The sequence below is a fragment of the Xyrauchen texanus genome, chromosome 39, assembly GCF_025860055.1.
Source record: "Xyrauchen texanus isolate HMW12.3.18 chromosome 39, RBS_HiC_50CHRs, whole genome shotgun sequence".
Lineage (NCBI taxonomy): Eukaryota > Metazoa > Chordata > Actinopteri > Cypriniformes > Catostomidae > Xyrauchen > Xyrauchen texanus.
Genome location: NC_068314.1, coordinates 21,659,507 through 21,684,246, shown reverse-complemented (window position 1 = coordinate 21,684,246; position 24,740 = coordinate 21,659,507). Strand labels below are relative to the sequence as shown.

Sequence of the window (24,740 nt, the reverse complement as noted above, 5' to 3'; positions counted from 1 at the left end):
GCAGCGGGTGCAGTTTCGCCGGGTAGCCCCCCGCGAACCTCCCGTTCCCCGACACGCTCGCTGGTCCCCGTCCACGCTCGCGCCGATAGCGGCTCGCCTCACGGCCTGGCTGTCTATCCTCCCGAGCCCGAAGCAGATGAGCTCGCCGCCACATCGGAGAGTGTGATGTCTGATGCCGAGGACTCCCCTGGACTGCCGCCTCGGGCCAGCAGGCCCAGGCTGAGGCCGACAGCTCAGATGTCTGACATGCTTTCCGGGCGCCGTGAGCGTGGGGTTGGATTGGAACCCTCCATCCTCCCCACAGCCTTCACGGTTGGATGACTGGTTCCTGGGGCAGCGTGCCGTTAGCGCCACGCATCCCCGGTCCCGTTTTCCCGGAGGTGCATGACGAGCTGACGTCTACGTGGAGAGCCCCGCTCTCCGCTCGTCTAGGTGCCACCCGCTCCACTCTCACCACCCTCGACGGCGGAGAGCGCCACGGATACGGGCCGATTCCCCAGGCCGATAGGGCAGTTGCGTACCATCTATGCCCCGGTAGCCCTACCTCCTGGCGTGGCTGCCCCGTACTCCCATCCAAGCCCTGTAGGACAACATCCTCGCTCAACGCGAAGGCCTACAGTGCGGCTGGACGCGCTGCCTCTGCCCTGCATGTGAAGGTCCTCCTGCAAGTCCACCAGGCCAAAGCACTCAGAAGCATGCACGGGGGTGGACCTGATCCTGATGTGCTGCAGGAACTGCGCTCAGTGACCGACCTCGCCCTGAGAGCGACGAAGGCCACAGCACAGGCACTCGGACAGGCGATGGCCACCCTAGTGGTCCAGGAACGCCATCTCTGGCTCAATCTGGTCGAGATGCGTGAGGTTGACAAGAACCGCTTCCTGGACGCACCTGTCTCCCAGATTGGCCTTTTCGGCGACACCGTCGAGGACTTCGCCCAACAGTTCTCCACGGTGAAGAAGCAGACGGAGGCCATCTCTCACATCATGCCCCGCCGCACACCTGCCGCTACGGGCCCTACCCTGTCTGCTCGCCGAGGGCGTCCCCCTGTGGCGAGGAAACCAGCTCCTGCTCCGCCCCAACCCGGGCCCAGCTCTCAGCCCCAGCGTCGAGCACCCCGCAGGCGGCGTACGCCCCCTGTCTCACGAACCCCCTCTAGGACCCGGAAGGCTCCCAAGCGTTCCTGAGACAGCCGACCCAGAGCCGAAGACGTTAGCTCCGGAGGTGGTAAGACCGCTTTGTCCCCCGGTGGAGGGCCGGGTGGAGAATCCTTTGTTTTTTCATTTGCCACACCCCCTGATGGGGGCTGTGGTACCCACATTCTCAATAAAAGAGCTATTTCCTTTGCCTCTGGGTCACCTCGCCCGCAAATGCCGTTCTCACGGCAATGTGCTTTCAGATTACGACAGTCCCGGTACACCGGACGCGGCGATCCCGCCTTCCGCCTGCCCACGACTGTCCCCCGGCCGGCCGGTTCAGACGAGTCCAGAGGACGCCGACGTCGGACCTCCTCCTCAGTCATGAACCCGCCCCCTGCCGGGCGCGCGGAGCAAGGTAAGTGCTTTGAGTATATTCTCAGCACCTCAGCCTCAGGCCGCAACAAAGCCGCCCGAAGCTGCATTACCTGTTCCGCCCCCGCTGCGAGGCCCCGCCGGGGTACGTCCAAAATACTCGTCCCTTTGGTGCCCCTAGTGCAGAGTTGGGAAGCGTGGCTTTCGCTTCCCAGCGCATCACGCTGGCTGCACCAGACCATTCGACTCGGTTACGCAATTCAGTTTGCCCGGCTCCCGCCCCCCTTCAGGGGCGTCCACTTTTCCGCAGTACACGGCGAGCATGCCTGTTCCCTGTGCACGGAAATCGCGACCCTCTTAGCCAAGGGCGCGGTAGAGCCCGTCCCTCTAACCGAAATGAGGAAGGGTTTCTACAGCCCTTACTTCATTGTACCCAAGAAAGGTGGTGGCTTACGACCAATCCTGGACCTGCGAGTTTTCAATCGGGCCTTGTTAAAACTCCCGTTCAAAATGCTCACGCAGAGAAATATTCTGGCTGGCGTTCAGCATCTAGATTGGTTCGCAGCGGTAGACCTGAGGGACGCGTACTTCCACGTCTCAATTCTGCCACGACACCGACCCTTCTTACAGTTCGCGTTCGACGGCCAGGCGTTTCAGTACAAAGTCCTCCCCTTCGGCCTGTCTCTGTCCCCTCGCGTCTTCACGAAGGTCGCAGAGGCGGCCCTTGCCCCGCTGCGAGTAGCCGGCATCCGCATTCTCAACTACCTCGACGACTGGCTCATCCTAGCACACTCTCGAGAGTTACTATGCACACACAGAGACCAGGTGCTCCGGCAGCTCAGCCGCTTGGGGCTTCAGGTCAACTGGGAAAAGAGCAAGCTCATTCCGGTTCAGAGCATCTCTTTTCTCGGGTTGGAGTTAGACTCAGTCTCAATGACAGCACGTCTCACGAGCGAGCGTGCTCAGTCGGTGCTGGACTGCCTCGCTTCCTTCAAGCCAGGCACAGTGGTCCCTCTAAAACTTTTCCAGAGGCTCCTGGGGCATATGCCGTCCTCCGCGGCGGTCGCGCCACTGGGGTTGATGCATATGAGACCACTCCAGCACTGGCTCCAGACTCGAGTCCCGAGACAAGCATGGCACCACGGCACGCATCGGGTAAGGATCACGCCCGCCTGCCTCAAAACACTCCAACCCTGGACAGACCTCTGCTTTTTACGGGCAGGAGTGCCCCTGCAGCAGGTGTCCCGACGCGTTCTGGTCACAACCGATGCCTCCCGGTCCGGGTGGGGTGCCGTGTGCAGCGGGCACGCAGCAGCGGGCCGTGGAAAAGGGGCCCCGCTGCATTGGCACATCAACTGCCTGGAGTTGCTGACCGTCCTTCTTGCCCTCAGGAAGTTCCTCCCGTTAGTTCGGGACAAACACGTCCTCATGAGATCGGACAGCACCACGGTGGTGGTGTACATAAATCGCCAAGGCGGCGTACGCTCCCGCCACATGTCACAACTCGCCCGCCGTCTCCTCCTATGGAGCCAGCAGCGACTCAAGTCGCTGCGTGCCACTCACATCCCGGCAAGCTCAACATCGTAGCGGACGCGCTATCACGACAACGCCTGCCCGGCGGGGAGTGGAGGCTTCACCCCCAGTCGGTCCAGCTGATTTGGGAACGGTTTGGCAAGGCCCAGGTAGACCTGTTCGCCTCCCAGGAAACCTCCCACTGCCCTCTCTGGTACGCCCTAACAGAGGCTCCCCTCGGGACAGACGCACTGGCACACAGCTGGCCCTCGGGGCTGCGCAATTACGCATTTCCCCCAGTGAGCCTTCTTGCACCGGTGCTGTGCAAGGTCAGGGAGGACGAGGAGCAAGTCACGCTAGTGGCCCCCTACTGGCCCACTCGGACTTCGTTCTCGGAACTCAGTCTTCTCGCGACAGCTCCTCCCTGGCGAATTCCCCTGAGAAAGGACCTCCTCTCTCTCAGGGACAGGGCACGCTCTGGCACCCACGCCCAGACCTCTGGAACCTCCACTTCTGGTCCCTGGATGGGATGCGGAAGAGCTAGCCGGCTTACCGGCAACCGTTGTGAATACAATCAACCAAGCCAGAGCCCCCTCTACCAGGCACCTTTACGCCCTAAAGTGGCGTTTGTTCGCAGATTGGTGTTCTTCCCGAACTGAAGACCCGCAGAGATGCTTGATCGGGTCAGTGCTCCTGTTCCTACAGGAGAGGCTGGACAGGAGGCTGTCCCCGTCCACCCTCAAGGTGTATGTTGCCGCCATTGCCGCCCACCACGATCCTGTAGACAGCAAGTCTTTGGGTAAGCACGACCTGATCCTCAGGTTCCTGAGGGGCGCCCGGAGGTTGAATCCCTCCCGGCCAGGCCTAGTTCCCTCCTGGGATCTCTCGGTAGTCTTGGCAGGACTCCAGAGACCTCCCTTCGAGCCGCTTGAATCAATTGGACTCAGGGCCCTCTCTCTTAAGACGGCCCTGCTGATCGCTTCGCCTCTATCAAGAGGGTCGGGGACCTGCAAGCGTTCTCTGTCAGCGACACTTGCCTGGAGTTCGGTCCGGCAGATACGTCTGTGATCCTAAGACCGCTGACCGGGCTATGTGCCCAAGGTTCCTACCACACCCTTCCGAGATCAGGTAGTGAACCTGCAAGCTGCCCCGGAGGAGGCAGACCCAGCCCTTTCGTTGCTGTGTCCAGTGCGCGCCCTGCGCATTTACCTGGACCGCACACAGAGCACCAGACGCTCTGAGCAGCTCTTTGTCTGCTTTGTGGGACGGCAGAAAGGGAATGCCGTCTCCAAACAGAGGCTCGCCCACTGGGTTGTCGATGCCATCACACTGGCTTATCACACCCAGGCCGTGCCCCTACCCTTGCGGGTCCGAGCTCACTCAACAAGGGGTGTTGCGTCCTCATGGGCACTGGCCAAGGGTACCTCCCTAGCAGACATCTGTAGAGCCGCGGGTTGGGCAACACCCAACACCTTCGCGAGGTTTTACAACCTCCGCGTTGAGTCGGTTAGCGCCTCGTGTTTTCTCAGGTCCGAGCCCGTAGAACTCGGTAACACGTAGACCGACCGGCCGGGTGGATCGCTTGCGCTCAGTGCCCTTTTCCTGACATCAAGGTAAAGTAGTGCGCCTTCTTCCCAGGGCTCCCACTCCGAAGTTGGGACCCTGGTCGATTCCTCCCCAGCCCTCCGGGTCCGCGGTTCAGCGGAGGAACTCGCCGACCCAAGCCACTGCGGGTACCCTGATGGCCACCCCGTACTGGTATAGAGGCTCCACAGGTAAAATAAGAAGGCCTCCGGTTCGGACTCCCCCTGTGTGTAATTCCACGGTTCTGTCCCCTTACGAGCGGACCCCCGTGTCTCCCTTAGGCAGTTACAGCTGCCCTGGTCGCCGTGCTATAGCAACTCTCCCTTTCGAGGCTGGATCTACCACCGCACCATACTTTCCACACGAGCCCTAAGACAGCCGTGTGACGTGTCTACCACTTTTCCTCCCCAAGAAAAAGGGCAGGTGTGGTCTCCGCAAGGGTCTGGTAAGACCCCCTTCCCTATATGCGTGTAAGGGCCCCGGCCGTGATTGCTCTATGCGAGAAACATAGAGAGAAAAGAGGCCCAGCCAGGCTGGCCCGTTCCCATGTTGGCAAACATCGCCTTGTTCCCCTCCCAGGGTAACTAGAAGGATCCCGATGTTCTTATGGGGCATTGGGGAAGGGTACGTGCAGCCAGGTATAGACGATGCGCGGCACTGGATGAAATCCCTGCCCGCCTCTGTATCGGCGGTTCACGCTACACGGTTCAGCGCATGGCAAGATTGGAATGGGTCCCCTAGTGTCGCTTCTCCGACACAACGTGGAGAGAGCGACAGAAGGGGAACGTTTGGTTACGTATGTAACCTCCGTTCCCCGAGGGAGGAACGACACGTTGTGTCTTTCCTCCGCCATGTCGCTGAACCGAGCCACTGTTGTGGCCGGACCATTTCCGGCTCCTCAGAAAAATCCTGAATGAACTCCCGTATTTGCGCCGCTTAAATACCCGTATGTCCGGGGGGGGGACATGCAAATACTGGCTGCCAACTCTCATTGGCCTTTTTTCATAGATCAGAGGTGGATATCGGCGCTCAAGAGAGACCCCTAGTGTCGCTTCTCCGACACAACGTGTCGTTCCCTCCCTCGGGGAACGGAGGTTACATACGTAACCAAACGTTTTTCAATGTATCCCCATTATATTCACTGAGCAAGCTGACTGACATAAAACATTAGAGAAACTGTGTGTAAGTGACATACAACTAAAAATGTGCAGACCATTGTATGTTATTGAGCTTACTGACAAATCTACACAACAGACAAGCAAAGATAAATTTGTCCTTGCTATCTTTCCTGCTGTCATGTAATTTAGTGGGGAAGCCAATTTTAATGCAAACCGTGGCTATTTTCTTGAGCTGCCTAAAGGAAGCACAGATTTCTCCCGAAAGGCAGCAGGAAAAGTTGATAGGGAGGAAACAGTTCAACAAAATTGTATAAAATAATTGTGGCTTAGTGTATGATTTCTTCATTTCCAAGCCTGACCCTCAGCTGGACGTCCGGGCTAATTGAGCTCACGCCCTGTTCCTCTGTGTTAATTACTATATGCTGGTTGACTCATTTCTCATGTCTGTTCATTCCCTCTCTGCGTGTACGGTTTCTTTTGTGCCGCTCTGTGTGTCCGTGCAGGGCATTGTTATGCATGTTTTTGTATTTTTTTTTATAGATTAATAAGCATAGTCTCATGCATTAGCTGTAATTTAGCAGACAGGTCTTGTCCTTTAATTCTGCCAGCATCAGTGCCAAATTATTTGTGACACTATCAAATTGCTCACTATTTTGGGGGGCAGAGAGCCACTGGAGATTTTTGAGCAAGATGTTAAAATATCTCTTGGATATGTACAATAGTTATCTCTGTTTATATTTATGCCATTATGTGTGAAATACTGATTAGCATGCTTTAGAGCTTAACTGGTGGGTTGCAACTCCATAATGGGTTGCAGGTACTGATACGGTTGCGGTCAGAAAGGCAACACAATTCTAAATGCAGATAATAAACATCAATTAACTATATGAATGTGCAGTGTTAAGACAGCAAAATAAATAGGCTTAGCAATTTTAAAAAGGAAATAGAAAACACATTTCTTCCAAAATATTTTGCCCTATAAAACCTGTACAATATTTTGGCACATATTCATATTCTTTCACTTGGTAGGAGCTTGCTAATTTAGATAAAACAGGTTGTGTGACATGCTCTTTCCCTTCTTTAAAAACCAAGAAAAATCAATAATACATGCTAAAAGAAAATATTAAATGCATTTAATACACTTTCATCTGCAACAAGGATTAACATGACTTGTACCAACCACAATATCAGGTTGCCACTTCATTTCAATGTAAAATCTGGGTCATGTCGCTATTGAGAACTACTGATTTTAGAGACAGGTCTCATCCTTCAAATATTTGTGACACAAGATTGCTTAATATTTATGGAGGCAAATGGCCACTGACGATTTTGAAGCATGTGTTTTAAATATGTGCAACAGATATTTCTGTTTGTATTTATGCCATATTGTGTCAAACGCTGTTTAGCATTCTGCAGAGAATGTGAAAGTGTGTGGTTATGTGTGTGTTTGTGTGTTTGTGTTTGTGTGTGTGTGTGTGTGTGTGTGTGTGTGTGTGTGAGCGTGTATTTATCACTTTGTGGGGACATTTTGTCAGTCCCCATGAAGAAAACAGCTTATAAATCATACTAAATTATGTTTTTTGAAAATGTAAAAATGCAGAAAGTTTTCTGTGAGGGTTAGGTTTAGGGGTAGTGTTAGGTTTAGGGGATAGAATATAAAGTTTGTACAGTATAAAAACCATTATGTCTATGGAAAGTCCCCATAAAACATGGAAACACAACATGTGTGTGTGTGTGTGTGTGTGTGTGTGTGTGTGTGTGTGTGTGTGTGTGTGTGTGTGTGTGTGTGTGTGTGTGTGTGTGTGTGTGTGTGTGTGTGTGTGTGTGTGTGTGCGTGTGTGTGTGCTGCAGCTTGGCAGCGATAAAATGCGTAGATATTAGCACTTGAATATCTGCTATCTGTCAGCCAGTCAGGGTCCAATGGTGAGTGACAGATCTACTGCTGAGAGCTTGAGGAAAACATCACAATGATGGGTCCAAATATTATATTTTCTCCTTTTATTTGACATTTCCCTATATTTTGGCCAGTCTATAATTTCTCCATTTCCAAGCTTGCCCCTCAACTGGGTGGCTGGACTGAAACATTAACTGAGGTTCAGTGTAATCAGACCTCTCCAAACTCGTGCTCTTCGCTATGTTAATTACCTTTCTGTTGTCCAATTTCTTATGTCAGTTCATCTCTCATGCATCTGCTGATTGGATAAGATTCATGTCTTCCACTGGAAATGCTGGCCTATCAATGATAGGACTCTTAAGCCCCGCCCACACGATAACTGACCTGTGACACGGCCACAGGTGACACACCCCTCCTGTCACTACATCATACATGTGTCTGAGTCACTTCATCTTCGTCCTTGCCATCACATATTGTTTTTCCTCCATTTTTCCATTATTTTTCCAATTGCTGTCACAGTTTAAAGTAACAGTTATCCCACAAATAAAAAATGATGTTCTAAACTGGTATCACTTTTTCTCTGTCCACACAAAAGTTGATTTTTTTTTAAAGAATATCCTAGCTGCTCTTTTCCAAATATTGTAAGTGAACAGGGACTGTGAATGTAAATCTCCAAAATAACAGAAAATCACCATTAAATTATCGTGCAAGTAGTTAATGTGCTATATTCCAAGTCTTCTGATGCCATTTGAAAACTATGTGTATGGAACAGACCTGCCTCAATGCACCTAATGCCACCTTATTTGAATTGAGAGCTAAGGTGAAGGGAAAGATTTTCAGTGAATAATAGTTCACATTTCCGTCTGCTTCTTGCGCTAAGCTAACATATGGCTTCATAAGACTTGGAATACAGTGCATAGTTGTATAGACCATTTTATAGTACTTTTTCTGGTACTTTTTTCATTAGTTCCAACCATGGAATTACATGAGGGTGAGTACATATTTGGTGAACTATTCTCACTGACCCAGTGTTATTCACATTCCTCTAAAATTTCATTTTATTCGTGAAGTCTAATTTTCATGTTGCATTAGTGATATCAAAGAGAAGTAATTGAAACTGAAAGATCAGCATAAAGGCAAAAATAATACAATCAAGACTTGAAAAGAGGACTCCGAGTCAAACGTTTAACTGTGGTGTTGAGTAGAGAACTAACTGGGCATATTTCTGGCATCACTGATTAACTAAACATGAAATGTGAGGACATTCGCTGTTACTGTGCATTTGTTTCCCATCATCCATCCATTATGTCAGCTCAATGGGCACATTATGATGTTGTTCCCTGTTACACTGAACTTTTTAAAGAAATTGATAGAAAATCTGCATTGTTTTTTCAGGGACATGCAGTTTAATGAGGCTTTTTAGCATGTTTTGTTTGCAGTTTGTGCTGCAGATATTTTGATGAATTGGACTGAGTGACTGGATTCATGATTATTAACAGGGTGATTTTCGTCCTCAGGCTATGGGATTGGACTGCCGCAGAACTCACCGCTCACTTCCAACATATCTGAGTTCATCAGTCGCTACAAGTCAGACGGCTACATGGACATGCTGCATGACAAGTGGTACAAGGTGGTGCCGTGTGGGAAGAGAGTCTTTGCTGTTACAGAGGTGAGCAGGATTCAGTTGAACTGCAAGAAAATAAAAATAAAAATTGTGACAAATCTTCAGAAGTGGCCCAAAATCAGAATTTTCCTCATGGATCTTTTAGTTTGAATATTAATGAATTAATAAATATTTATTTTTCTTAATTTCCTATATCTTTCAATCGTTTTTCCAGATTAGAAGCATGTAATGAATTTATAGTTGGTGGTGTTTCTTTCCCATCTCATTTATTTGAGCTGTCTATGGTCTTATAAGAGTCATATAAATTCTGTGTTTTCTGTACTTTTGTATTGATTTTTTATTTATTTATTTTAATAAACCATCTAAAACCTAGAGGTTTAAATTTTAGCCAGATGTTTTCAAATCAAGTTCTGTTTTGGGGCAATGGAGATTATTACAGCAAACAAGTAAGTGATACATGTAGTCAGCTAGTTCTGCTCAACAAACCTAGACCAAGTGATTCAGGGTGTTGCATCACCTTTAAAGTGTTTATTTTGTGATAATGGCCAACTGTACATTATTTTGCTTATTACACGGCTACTTGCCAGATCAGTAAATAAGTATACACTGAAAACCCTAATACGCTGACTCTTATCAATTGATTGTGTAAACAACTGAATTATGTAAAGTGGCATCTCCAAACATGTGTAATTAAGTTTACTTAACTTGGTGTTCATAAAGAATGAACTTAACTGTTTAAGTTAAGGTAACTATATGCAAGTAGACTTAACTTAGATTTGCTATATAAATGTTGTGGTTTCGGCTTAATAATTTGAATTGAATGGACTGAAATTTAGTTCAATCAATAATTCATTGTGGGCTCTATTTTTGTGAGAGTGCAAAGCACAGTGCTATGTGCAACGACCATGCGCAAAATCTTATCCAATTTTCGTGAGATTGCTAATTCTAATTGCAATTTTCGTGTCAGCGTAAAGTGTCTCTGGGTGGGAGTGTTTGCACTATTGTATGTGTATGCGTTCAAACTGTGGGTGTTTTGAATGTTAATGAAGTGGTGCAATGCCATGATTTGTGTTTCAGTAGATGAACATTATTAACAATACTTACATTATCTGTAATTTAATGGAGCGTACATCCGAATTCTGACGAGAATCACATTTTCCATGCGTATAAAAGGAGCATGTCACTGTCATAGAAATATGCCAGACAATCATCAATGCAGTTAATGCACAAAAGAACATGATTTTCAATTCTTCTAATTGATTGCATACAGTCCATTTACACTATCAACTTTTTATGAATGTGCTTTCTTTGTTTATATTGCTGGTGCTTGAAGAAATGGACTATAATATAGGACGCTGATGGTGGAATAATTACAATAATTAAAACTGCCTAGATTTAGCACATAATTACAAAATTTCATGGCCATGCTCACTGACTTTGTGCTTATGACTTATGGCGTAGCGCTGTCCTTAATGCCAGCACTCTTAAAATAGGGCCTTATTATACTCTTAAAACCTTAAATAAACTTTTTCTCCACAGAAATGCATAGACACTTATTAAAACAGCTATTTGCTACAAATCAACATAAATAATATTACAAAAGAGCTAAAACTTCTATGAATTCTTAATAACAACTATTTAAATGCCCCCATAAGTTACCTTTGATCATGGAAACATTAAATAATTCAAGTGCAAGGCATTGTGGGTATTCCCCAGAGCCTCAAATTTGTACTTATTAGTTTGAGTTATTTACACTTATAAACTTAAGTCTATGGATTTTTAAGAAAAATAAGTTCAAGGAACTTAATGCCAAAACTTGACATTTGATTTTTAATTAAGAAAACTTTTTTCTACTATTGACAACGTTAGGGTTTACAGTGTTCATGAAATATTGATTTCAGTTATTATTATTTTGTTATGTGAAAAGAAAAAGACCACAGGGTGATACGAAAGATATTTAACTAGCGCAGTTGTGTTACCAGAGACAACGATCAATTATATAGTTTAGTAATCATTATACAAAAATATTATACCATAATATGATTGACCAATCATAATCAAGTATTCCAGAGAGCTATGTAATGGCATCCCCCTCAATGCCTATAGCGATTCGCTGCCCTGGTCCGGGCATTATACTGAAATTTAATTGAATTTGTACAGGAAGCACATGCAGTGAAATAATATATAGACCTGTTAATTTAAACTCTAAAATCAGCATATATTTCTTAAAGGTATAGTTCACCCAAAAGTAAAAAGCCTCCCCCTCATGTTGTTGCAACCCCATTTTAGTCCCAGATGCTAGGCATCTCCTTTCATGTTCTACAGAAGAAAGAAAGTCATATAGGTTTGGAACAACATAAAGGTGAGTGATTGAAAGGGTGAGTAACCAAATTTTCACATTTGGGGTGAACTATGCCATTCTGGAAGACATACTTTTTAACATACACCTTTTTTTTAGAGTAGTGCAAATCCAAATCTCCAGACAGTCATAGTCTACTGTATAATATTATTGTACCACTTAATGTGTTACCCAATCAAACAAAGCTCTTGTGGTGGAGCTCTTACAGTACCTTTCCTTTTTATGGCTTTCCAATAAAAGAACTGGGCTTAAAGACCATGAAGGTGGAGTTTGTAACACTGTTCCTGTCATTCAAGACACAGCCAATGCTTATCTTTTCCTCAGAGTCCTTTTATGTCTATCAGGCTGATTTAAGTAAGAGGTGTTTGCTTTAGCCTTCAGTAGCGGAGGGGCTTCAGCTGTTTTTACATATTGATTTGGCTCAGTACCTTCACTAACATATCTCGTGTCATTATCTCCTGTGCCTTCAGTGGTGCGCGTTGGATATGCAAAGCCCCTCAGAAGATTCCAAAGTAAATGACACTTTCGGAGCGAGCTGATAGGCTGACAGCTGTGTTTTGATGTCTATTACAGATTCGAGTAGTAGAAATAAAGAGGCCATACCTCTCTTCAAAAACTGATTTATCAGTGCTGGGGAATGCTTTATGCTTGAAGCAGGGCATGTTTTTCCTTTTAATTTTAGGGGGAAAATTACCATTGCCTGAGCAGAAAAGATTATTCCTCATTTCCATTTCAAATATTGGTGCTCTTGTGTCATCAGAGCCTCACAGAGGGACAAGAACATAAGGACAAAGCACTGTGAGCTAGTTAAAACCTTTGCGAGATACACTCGGTTTTGAATCGACCCTACAAGTAAACATGTCAGCTTGCCGTTAGGGATAGTTCGTTTAAAAATGGACATTCTGCAATAATTTACTCACATCCATATGACTTTCTTTTTTCTGTGGTAGACCAAAGGGATGTCCGAGCTGCTCTGTTGCATAAAATGAAAGTGGATCTTCTTTACCCATATGATAACTTTTTGTGGAATGGAGTGAAAATTAAGTCATTATTAACCTGAAATCCATTAATTTTCATTACATGGAAGAGCAGCTTGGAGATTTTGCTTTGTAATGACATGAGGGTCAGTAAATGATGACATGATATTCAGGTGAATTAATTGTTAATATATTGTAGTACATTGCGCTAACAAGCCAAGGTCATCATCTTTGATTCTCAGCAAACATACAAACCGACAATGTTGCTTTGAATAGAACTGCCAAATGTACAGTACACATGTCAATTATTTATTTAAAGAGTTAGTTCACCTCAAAATAAAAAGTACACAGAAGAGAGAAAGTCATTTGGGGTTTGAAACAACAAGAGAATAAGCAAATGTTGACAGAATTTTCATTTATGTGTGAACTTTACCTTTAAAAGCTAATAGAATGTGCTCTTTCCCAGAACTGTTTGGTAGTAGTGGTGGTCATTATAACAATTTACCGGTTTGGATTGCTGCATGTGGATCAGCAAAATACAAAATGAAACTGACTTAACCTTATTTCTGAATGGCTTTGAGAACACACGGCACTGTTCTGCAGATTAAAAGTTTCGCTCTTCCAAGAAAAGCTTCTCTTTTACTCCCACATGCCCTCCGGTCAAAACACACAGCTGAAAGTTTGAACTTTCATTTTTTTTCTTGTCTGTAGTCACTGTGTTTGTTGATATATTGTATTAGAGATTCTCTGTGGAAAAAAGCGGTTTAATTAAGTATATATTGTATACTCAGTGCTTGGTAGTAACATATTTCATGTAATCAAAAAAAGAAAGTACTTGTAATTGGATTACATTAAATGAAATAAGGAGTGTAAATGGATTAAATATAATTTTTTATGGATTACATGATTACATTCTTGATTAATTTACCAAGCAACATCAATAACTAGTGCATATTTTATATTAGCTAGTCTCATAAAATGAATGTTTCTATTACTGCATTTTTGCCAAATGAATATTACGTGCCGAATTTTATGTTTAATTGCAGTACTGTGAAATTAAGAATGGGGTGCTACAACATCTGTGCTTTTTTATTCACTTTCACTCAAATCACGACTGCATAGGCTGATTATGATTTTATCTCCATCTAGTATTCATCTTAAAAACCTTGTCTGTTACGACACACTTTCACTCACGGTTGGTGCCCCCTGCTGGATATTTCACTGGGAAACTGCAGCCAAACATTTATTAAGGCACGTCATTTAATTTTCCAAAAATATTACCATGGACATGTTATGTTCATGAGATCGGGCTAAAAATATTTGCTCTGACAATGATTAGATTTGATTATTTTGAAACTTAATAATTTTCTAAAATATCCAGAATAAATTAATATAATTTAGTTAATTTAACTTAATTTAGACACTTCTTGAGGACTAGAATCACAGATGCATTTAGAACCAAGGAGGTTTGTCCTATAGGTGTGGCTGCAAATATAAACATAAAAATAATACCAATGTTTCATATATGTTCTCATTGTCTTCTCTTTTTTTACATAGTGTTAGGTTTTTATGACCCTTTAAGCACCTTTGTTTTACTCAGCAACATACAAATAGCAAGGTTCAGTTTGATTTGACATTTACTAATGCTTAATGAAAGAATTTTTATTTGGTACTATATACATTTAAAATTAAAAATTTGTTCAGATTAGATTACCTAAAAAGTGCAATCTAAAAAATGATGTTACTGATTTCGATATAATGTAATTTGTAATCAGTATCAGATTACATTTAAGATGCAATTAACAAAGCACTGTGTTTACTGCAGTGCAAGAACATGCTTTTTGAAGAGTTGCAACGATACAAATTTCTCTATTTCTAAAAAAATATATATAATCATTATTATGCAGAGCTCAAACTTTGATTTGAAAAACTCTGTTTTGATCTTTAGGTTTAAGTGCACAATATCAGCAATGTATAGTTTTAAACCTCCCTCTGTAGGCAAATACAAAACAGTTTTTCCATTTATAATGTTGATGTGACTTTTGCATTTGTTTTAATATGAGGATTGTAATTTTTTATGTCAGTTCCACTTGGTAGAAACCATTCTCAATCAAAAATAGTCCAGGGATGATATGTCTTTCTCTCAGTCTTTCACACTGAATGAAATGTGAGCAGGATTACACTGCCCTCCTGTGTGCAAAAACTGTTTTACATATCTTTCCACAGACTTTGCGATTGATTTTGTTATAACAATTATATATTTATAGTTGTGTACATTTTTAATTACACAATATGGCTATTAATTAGTTAAATTAACTGCTATTAATCGCATACATCAATATTTGCTGAGAAAAGCCATCAAATTAAATAGGCTAATTGAAAGAGATCACAAATGTATCAGATAAGTAATGAATTGAATAGACAATATGTGGTTTTAGAAGTCAATATATCGGTTTTTTTTTCTATTCTGAAATTTCTATTTCTATTTTACAAATCCTAAAAAAAATAGGGACTGAGGTAAGGGAATGAAGAAGGGGGGTGTTCATCATAAAAGGTTGAGAACCATTGATCTAAATGAAGACCTTTTCATGGCCTTTCTCACAGGAGAGGACGTTTTCTCACGTCTCACTTTGGTTGGGTTGTGTCTCACTGGTTTTCAGCATCCAGTCATAAAGTTTAAAAGTTTTTTGCTTTGAAAGTTTAATTGGTGCACCACTGGCAGCAACAATTGTAATTGCAAAAATTTGACAGAAATTGACATATTGCGCCGTTCAAACACAAAAATTTCAAACAATGTTTTGAAATTGACACTCTTCGGCAAGTCATCCTGGGAATGGCTTGCATTTAGTTGTCTCTGCAAAGTAAGGAAGGAAAATATTGTAAGAAAGAAAGAAAGAAAGAAAGAAAGACAATAATTCATTTTTTAATTACAGACTTCACTTTTAATGTTTCTCAGAATTACTTTTCAATAGCTTTTGTGGAGTTTGTGCCCTCTGGAATGAATGACTGTGCTGATAATTAAGCTTAATATGTTTAATATTACAGTTTTTCTCAATTACTTTGACTCATTTTTTGAAACAGTCTTAACATTCACTAAACTGTAAGTGCAATTGTCACAACTGTTTTATGGGACATCACAACTTTATTGAATGTCTGAAAAATGTAGTAACTCACCCAAAACATTTAATTCATGCTTCAAAACTCAGTTATTGTATCAGTAAATTGGCCAATGCCACCAAAATGAAAAGTTTTTTTGATTATTTGTGTATTAGTGTTTTTGTTATTTTAGTTTTGTTCTACTTTTTCTACACAAGAATGTCAATGTTGTCTAGCTGAATGCTGTTGTGTATCATACTGAGCATTTTATGAACCGATTTCAACAGTAGGTAAAAGTTTACTGGGACAGGTCAATAATGTACAATACTGTAGTACACAGATAAAGGAAATGCACATTTGAATGTATACATTAAATATATTTTTTACACATTTCTTACACATAAATCATATATAGTGAACAGAAAATCAATCACAAAATGACAAAAAAATGCAACAATGAAAAAACCTCCGGTACTTAAAACAATACATTTTTACCTCCTCACAGTACATAACTCTACAAGTTCCCATCTTCTTGTTGGTCTGGCCAGAGATTTACATCACAAACATTCCATTTAATAGATATTTATGGAATATAGATGTATGTCTGACAGATTTTGATAATTGAATGGATAATTTTGCATGTGATGGCTCACACGATTAAAGAATGTTTAGAAGTTGTGAAGATTCTGACAATTTCACTGAGAATCGACTCATCAGTTTTGATCAGCAAGCCACGTGCATTTAGTTTTGTGCAAAATGTAGACAATTGTACTTACTCTTTTGCACACATGTGCCAAAACACGTGCAATTTGAATTAAAAAAAAAATGTAATCTAGTGTGAACAAGAAACTAATTGTTCAGAGATTTGAACTTAATGTTTTGAAAAAAATTATTCTCATTCAAGAATTGAACCAAAGCGACTGATAAAAACTGTTTAAAACCATGAACTATAATCTCACCTATATTCTCTCTTTCTTTAGACGCTGCAGATGGGCATCCGTCACTTCTCAGGGTTGTTTGTATTGTTGTGTGTGGGTGTGACTGGGGCCTTACTCACTCTGGCAGGAGAACATGCCTTCTATCGCCTGGTTCTCCCACATATCCGCCGCAAACAGAAGTTCAAATATTGGCTTCACACCAGCCAGGTGAGGCAGGAGCCAAGATCACTGCTGTATATAAGCTGGGAGAAATGACAAGTATTTTGAACCAGTAGATTGACCAGAATTATTATGATTTATTTATTTTTTTAAGAAAAACTAAAATGAAAATTGTGGCATGATTTACTAGGCTGTTCTTTACCAATGGAAAGTGTATGTCAGTCACAGCCTTCAAGCACTATAATGGCCAAAAAAGCACGATAAAAGTAGTCCACACAGCTCATGTGCATAGGGACGATCACATATTGTACTGGCATGAATTTGACTCTATGCTGATCACTTCACTTTAGGTGTGAAAGTGAATTGCTTTGCGATTGCCTTTTTCATTTGGTGTAAAAGGGACCATTATTCATGAATGCAAAGCTTTGACTGTGTACTGGAGCTGTTCTTGATATCTCAGGGTCTTATGAGCTATTTCTCTGAGGGAGGGGGATTAATGCCAAGCAGAGACAGCAATTGGCATATCTAAAAATATTGATTATTAAAAATAAAAGCATGGTGTTGATCTCTCTCATTTCTCCCTTGCCGAGATAATTACATTTTTAATTATTTTTATTTATTTATATTTTTGCAGAAAATCCACAGAGCTCTGAACATGACTTATGAGGATGTGAAACGACAGCAGGCAAATTCAGAAAAAAGGTTTTGACTTTGTTTTATTCTATCTGAATTGTTACATTTTAATAACAGCATGATTATGATTATCTTGCGTTTCATTCTTAAATGTGTAAACATGCAACAAAAGACATGTTTATGTTTAAATGTTAAATTTATTTGTTTTGTTGGTAATACTGCAAATGCAAAGTGAGGATCTTGTAAGGATGGATAGCATTTTCTTTGTGAATTCTACCAACCACATGGGTCATTCCTTTTATGCAGTACCTTTGAACTATGTAAACTTGAAAGGAAAATAAACATACATTTGTTGTAATATATATATATATATATATATATATATATATATATATATATATATATATATATATATATACACACACACTCACCTAAAGGATTATTAGGAACACCATACTAATACTGTGTTTGACCCCCTTTCGACTTCAGAACTGCCTTAATTCTACGTGGCATTGATTCAACAAGGTGCTGAAAGCATTCTTTAGAAATGTTGGCCCATATTGATAGGATAGCATCTTGCAGTTGATGGAGATTTGTGGGATGCACATCCAGGGCACGAAGCTCCCGTTCCACCACATCCCAAAGATGCTCTATCTGGTGACTGTGGGGGCCATTTTAGTACAGTGAACTCATTGTCATGTTCAAGAAACCAATTTCAAATGATTCAAGCTTTGTGACATGGTGCATTATCCTGCTGGAAGTAGCCATCAGAGGATGGGTACATGGTGGCCATAAAGGGATGGACATGGTCAGAAACAATGCTCAGGTAGGCCGTGGCATTTAAACGATGCCCAATTGGCACTAAGGGGCCTAAAGTGTGCCAAGAAAACATCCCCCACACCATTACACCACCACCACCAGCCTGCACAGTGGTAACAAGGCATGATGGATCCATGTTCTCATTCTGTTTACGCCAAATTCTGACTCTACCATCTGAATGTCTCAACAGAAATCGAGACTTTTCGTGTCGTTTCAAACAGAAACGAGTGGTTATTTCAGGCAAAGTTGCTCTTCTATCAGCTTGAATCAGTCGGCCCATTCTCCTCTGACCTCTAGCATCAACAAGGCATTTTCGCCCACAGGACTACCGCATACTGGATATTTTTCCCTTTTCACACCATTCTTTGTAAACCCTAGAAATGGTTGTGCGTGAAAATCCGAGTAACTGAGCAGATTGTAAAATACTCAGACCGGCCCGTCTGGCACCAACAACCATGCCACGCTCAAAATTGCTTAAATCACCTTTCTTTCCCATTCTGACATTCAGTTTGGAGTTCAGGAGATTGTCTTGACCAGGACCACACCCCTAAATGCATTGAAGCAACTGCCATGTGATTGGTTGATTAGATAATTGCATTAATGAGAAATTGAACAGGTGTTCCTAATAATCCTTTAGGTGAGTGTACATACATACATACAAACACTGTGGGCCAAAAGTTTGGAATAATGTACAGACTTTGCTCTTATGGAAAGAAACTGGTACTTTTATTCACCAAAGTGACATTCAACTGATCACAATGTATAGTCAGGACATTAATAATGTGATTACTATTACAATTTTAAAAAACGATTCAGAAATTCTTAAACTACTTCAAAGAGTTCTCATCAAAAAATCCTCAACATGCAGCAGATCCGTGGCATTCTAGCTGTCAGTTTGTCCAGATACTCAGGTGACATTTCACCCCACGCTTCCTGTAGCACTTGCCATAGATGTGGCTGTCTTGTCGGGCACTTCTCACTCACCTTACAGTCTAGCTGATCCCACAAAAGCTCAATGGGGTTAAAATCCAAAACACTCTTTTCCAATTATCTGTTGTCCAATGTCTGTGTTTCTTTGCCTACTCTAACCTTTTCTTTTTGTTTTTCTGTTTCAAAAGTGGCTTTTTCGTTGCAATTCTTCCCATAAGGCTGCACCCCCGAGTCTTCTCTTTACTGTTGTACATGAAACTGGTGTTGAGCGGGTAGAATTCAATGAAGCTGTCAGCTGAGGACATGTGAGGTGTCTATTTCTCAAACTAGAGACTCTGATGTACTTATCCTCTTGTTTAGTTGAACATCTGACCTTCCACATCTCTTTCTGTACTTGTTAGAGCCAGTTGTCCTTTGTCTTTTAAGACTGTAGTGTACACGTTTGTATGAAAACAATGACTGACTGATGAGTTTCTAGTGAAAGGTGTTTCTGTACATTATTCCAAACTTTTGGCCGTGGATGGATAGATGGATGGGAGTATATACACTGATCGGCCACAACAATAAAACCAAGTGCCTAATATTGTGTAAGTCCCCCTTGTGCCGCTAAAGAGTACCAACCCGCAGCTCACAATAGCATTCTGAGATGATATTCTTCTCACCTCAGTTGTACAGAGCGGTTATCCGAGTTACCGTAAACTGTGTCAGTTTAAACCAGTCTGGTCATTCTCTGTTGACCTCTCTCATCAACAAGGTGTTTCCATCCACAGAACTGCTTTTCAATGGATGTTTTTTGTTTTTGGCACCATTCTGAGTAAAAATGGTCTGTGTGAAAATCACAGAAGATCAGCAGTTATAGAAATACTCAAACCAGCCCATCTGGCTCCAAAAATCATCCATGCAATTATCTAATCAGAAGTGCAGTGCATAAAATCATGCAGATACTGGTCAGGAGCTTCAGTTAATGTTCACATCAAACATCAGATTGGGGGAAAAAATGTATCTCAGTGATTTGGACAGTGGCATGATCTGTGGATGGAAATACCTTGTTGATGAGAGGGGTCAGCAGAGAATGGCCAAACTGGTTCGAACAGACAAAGTCTACGGTAACTCAGATAACTGCTCTGTACAATTGTGGTGAGAAGAATAGAATCTCAGAATAGCACAACGGGTTGGCAGGTCAAAGGGGACCTACACAATATTAGGCAGGTGGTTTTAATGTTGTGGCTGATCGGTGTATACATATAAATATGATATCGTCAAGCTTAGACACTTTATTATTTACTTAGTGGCAAGAAAATTTACCACAAAACATTAAACATTACCACAGACACACACACAGGCCTTTATGTTTGCAAGAGCACATGTGTGAACATTATGAACATGCTCCTGAACACTCAATTTTTCTCTTAATTTTGATCTCCTTTGATGACCTTGAACACCACAAGTGTGACGTTGTGCTATTTGTACAAAATAAAAGCAATTAATAAATTAAAGCACACTAGTGTGATAAATTGTACAGAATGTTTTCATATTTTATTTAGTATTGCCAGAAATTTTTAGTCCAATATGATAACATTAAACAGCATTTTCAGGCAAAAGAAAATCCTCTCCGAATCAAAATGACCGGAACACAACATGGCGATTAAAGTTGCACTCAGTAATTTTTTTCCTCCGAAAAGAATGGTAATTTTTAAACATATGGATAAACTCATGAGTTCTCACATGAGATGAAGACTCCAGTCACCCCAGGATATTTTCTCTCATGGATTAAATTAATAATGACTGACTGAGAGTACTACATTTCTGAAATGGCTTCTTTGACTGAAAACTATTGATTTTGAATATGCTGCATCCACGCCGCTAGGTGTCACTGTAATTCCAAGATGAAACTAGCAAAAAAGTACTGAGTGCACCTTTAACATTAATGCCCCTGTTCACTTAAAGGGATAGTTCACCAAAATTAAAATATAATTTACTCACCCTCATGCCATCACAAATGTATATGACTTTCTTTCTTCTGCAGAACACAAACAAATATTTTAGAAGAATATCTCAGCTCTGTTGGTCCATTCAATGAAAGTGAAAGGTGGCCAGAATTTGAAGTTCCAAAAAGCATATAAAGGCAGCATAAAAGTAATCCATAAGACTCCAGTTTTAAAATCCATATCTTAAGCAGCAATGGGATAGGTGAGTCCTTTTTTTTTTACAATAAATCTCCACTTGCACTTTCACATTATTTTACTTTTGTTTTTGGCAATTCTTCATGCATATTGCCACCTACTGGGCAGGAAGAAGAATTTATAAGGAAAAATGACTTATATATTGATCTGTTTCTCACCCACATTTATCATATTGCTTCTGAAGATATGGATTTAACTACTGGAGTCGTATGCATTACTTTTATGCTGCCTTTCATTTTTGGGTAAGCTATCCCTTTTATTAAAGAAAAGTAACTAATATGATTTTCAAAACTGTGAATTTAATATTTTATCCAATAAATTAACAGGTAATGGGAGTACAAGTAGCAGGAGTGTAGCAGTCATTTTAAAAGTGGGGTGGACACAACTGTCAGTAGGTGGCTCGCACAGACCTAACAGTGCTGTATTAATATATTACAGTAAATATTAATATACAAGTATGATATAAGTATTATGTTAATATATACATATTAATTATGTTTAATATTTGTAGTATTTTAAATATTTCAGTATTGCAAAATAATTGCAACATTTTGCTAAATTAACTGCAAAAATAAAGGGCATCTTATGGAGCACCTGCTTCTGTTTCACACATGACAATAGAAGACTGAGCACAAACTGGTCTTGAATAAATTATTTAATCAATTAATATAGTGACAATATGTGCAAGTCCATAATTTAATTTTTTACTCTGTGGTTGTGCATTGTGGGATTTAAATATATCCAAGTTACTCAAGTGTTTTGACTACATTCACCAAATCTTGTTCAGATCCATTTAATGATTCAGTGTCATTTCTGGTGATGCCAGAAGGTGGTGACAATTGAGTATCTTGTGTGAAATTAGTAAGTCACTGAATCAGCGTTCAAAAGAAAATTTTAATCCTTTAAAATTTGTATGTCTAAAGACCTACGAAGAGACTTCAGTAGAGGTTTTAAGCATTATAAGAACAAAGCAAATCTATCATTTCCCTACATTTTTTTCAGCTGCTGAGCATGACTTTAATAGTTAAAAGTTTCAATAACATCTGTACATTTTCATGAATTAAAAAGCATGCCTACATATCTATTCACTTCAGTAAATGTTCTAAGAACACAGCAGATCAATATTTTTTCCTACAGTTTTTCGACTGCACACCAGCATAGTTAAAAAACAGGAGCTGATATTAAAAATAGCTTTACATATTTAACACAGATCTAATAATCTGCTTTAATTGGCAAAAACAACCTATCAAACTATTACCTCACAAACATAATGTAAAAAGCATAACTTAATGTTGCGTGGATACTTACACTAATTACAAGGTACTAAAATATCTTAATAAATACTAATTTTATTGACACATTCTTTAAAATCGGTCTTAAACATTCCCCCTCACTCAGGGACAGCATGAAACATAACCAATGATTTAAAGAAAGAAAACAAAACAAATCAAAATAAATCAACTGTATATAACCAAATCAATCAACAAAACAGTACAAATTAAATCAAAACCGAGGCAATCTGTTACAAACACACCAAAAATAAATCAATTCACATACATCACTTAAATCAATTTATCATAATAATAATACAGAAATAACGTACACATTTAAGTAAACAAACATTTCATACCTTTAAACCATCAATTTGACACTCAGGCCGCTCTGGTTACCGGGGTTCTCGGGAGCGCTTGCGGTCTACAAACACATACACTTAAATTCCATGCACACTATCCCCTTTATCACACGAAACCCCCCACAATTACTATACTACTCACCCAATTCTTTCTCAGCGCCGTGTTTGTGTGGCGTCTTCCCCACATGAGTTTGGTACATCACTTAAATTAGTCCGTGCTTGTCCCCCTTAAATATATGCAGTTCCTCCCCCCACCCCGTTTAACCAGAGCTCAATGCCACATCAATAAAGACTCATGTGCTGATATAAACTCCACTTACAATGTGTGCTTAAAAGAAGGATTGTCCTTTGTTTTTTCTGGAGTGTATTTCATGTAATGCTGCCAATCAAGAACGATATCCCGATAAATAACTCTCATTTGTGTGTTCCTCACATCTAGATTATTAATTTAGATCAACATCAGTGCCGATAAAAAACATAGATAAATAAGCATTGTTGAAAGCAACTTTGTAGAAATGAGACACATTGACACATTGAATAGACTGTCTGACTGACTGATGGCCTATTACGAAAGGGTTGTTTCGTCTCAAGAAACTCACCTGTGATTGGCTGGATGGTTACTCAATCAGCCCAAAGTAACAAAACACAAAGAATACTGTATACAAATCCACCATTTGGAATTGGTATATGTTTAGCTTGGAAAAGTGTACTTAAAAGAGTGCGGGGGACGTGTCCCCCACTTCTCCGCTAGCTGCTACACCCCTGAAATTACATAAATAATTTATGTTGTCTCTTCTTTCCCAGTTGTAACATCCAGAAAGCTCAACCACATCCGCCACCTCCAGCTGCTCCACTTGGATCCTTTGCCAGATGGAACAACGAAAGCACCAATGAAGCGCAGGAGCCCAAAGACAACAAGAGGGTCCATTTCAAACTGGAGACCCTCAACACACGCTGTCTCCTCCCCCGTGCCATGGCAGAGGGTGGTCAGGGTAGCTCTGCCTCCATGTTTAGCTCTGGGGCAGGAAGTCTGTTGGCAAAGGTGTGTGAAAATGGAGGACCCGTGTCTCAGCGGCCAACTTCTCCATTTCCCACATCTTCTGCAAGTTCCTCAAGCCCCTCAAAAGAGAGCGAGTTAGAGGAGCTCCAGGTGAAGATTGAGGACATTCGTGGGCATTTGAAAGCTGCTCTGGCTCGAAGGGCGGAGCTTCAGACTACACTGGCTAAAGAACGCATGGCTGCCACTGTTGTCCCAGCGACCACAGCGGCTCCGCCCACAGTTACAGCCACTGTTTGCTCCGCCCTCACCAAAGAGCCATCCGTTTTAAAAAGGTGATGCTCAAAATGCCTGGAAGAATTTATGAAAAAGGACATGTTTTTCTATCTGTCTCCTCCAAAAGACTTTCATATATATACGTGGAATCTTTTAAAGTATTCATGCTAAGGCAACACTGACCCTTGGTACAGTTTTACTAATTAATTGTTAATAAGGTCTCATGTGGCTTATTTTCTAAAGCATCACATAACTCATCTGGTAAAACCAGGAGCAGCCTGGTTGGGGACTCTTTTTTTAAATCATTGGGATGTTTGTGGACCTACAGAACAGAATATGAGGACGAAAGCACCAGCAAGCACATGCTTTCCTCTCAGCAGGTGATATACAAGATTATTTTATTCATCTATATACCAGAAGGTACATTCCCTCGGCCAAGCTGTTTTAATTATTATTTCCATGTCAGTTCTGGATAAGGAACAGAATAAAAACTGAACTGA

General features: G+C 41.7%; 1 protein-coding gene across 1 annotated transcript in view; it reads left to right on the top strand.

Annotated features, from left to right (window-relative positions):
- The window catches only part of LOC127632848 (glutamate receptor ionotropic, NMDA 3B-like), a 135,096-nt gene extending 110,618 nt beyond the window's left edge, over positions 1 to 24,478 (top strand). Inside the window, exons 6-9 of the mRNA XM_052111654.1 lie at positions 9,134 to 9,285; positions 16,653 to 16,817; positions 17,404 to 17,471; positions 23,772 to 24,478. Coding sequence (XP_051967614.1) covers positions 9,134 to 9,285; positions 16,653 to 16,817; positions 17,404 to 17,471; positions 23,772 to 24,303 — 917 coding nt within the window. The 3' untranslated portion in view covers positions 24,304 to 24,478. The remainder of the gene's footprint in view (positions 1 to 9,133; positions 9,286 to 16,652; positions 16,818 to 17,403; positions 17,472 to 23,771) is intronic.
- The last annotated feature ends 262 nt before the right edge of the window (positions 24,479 to 24,740 follow it).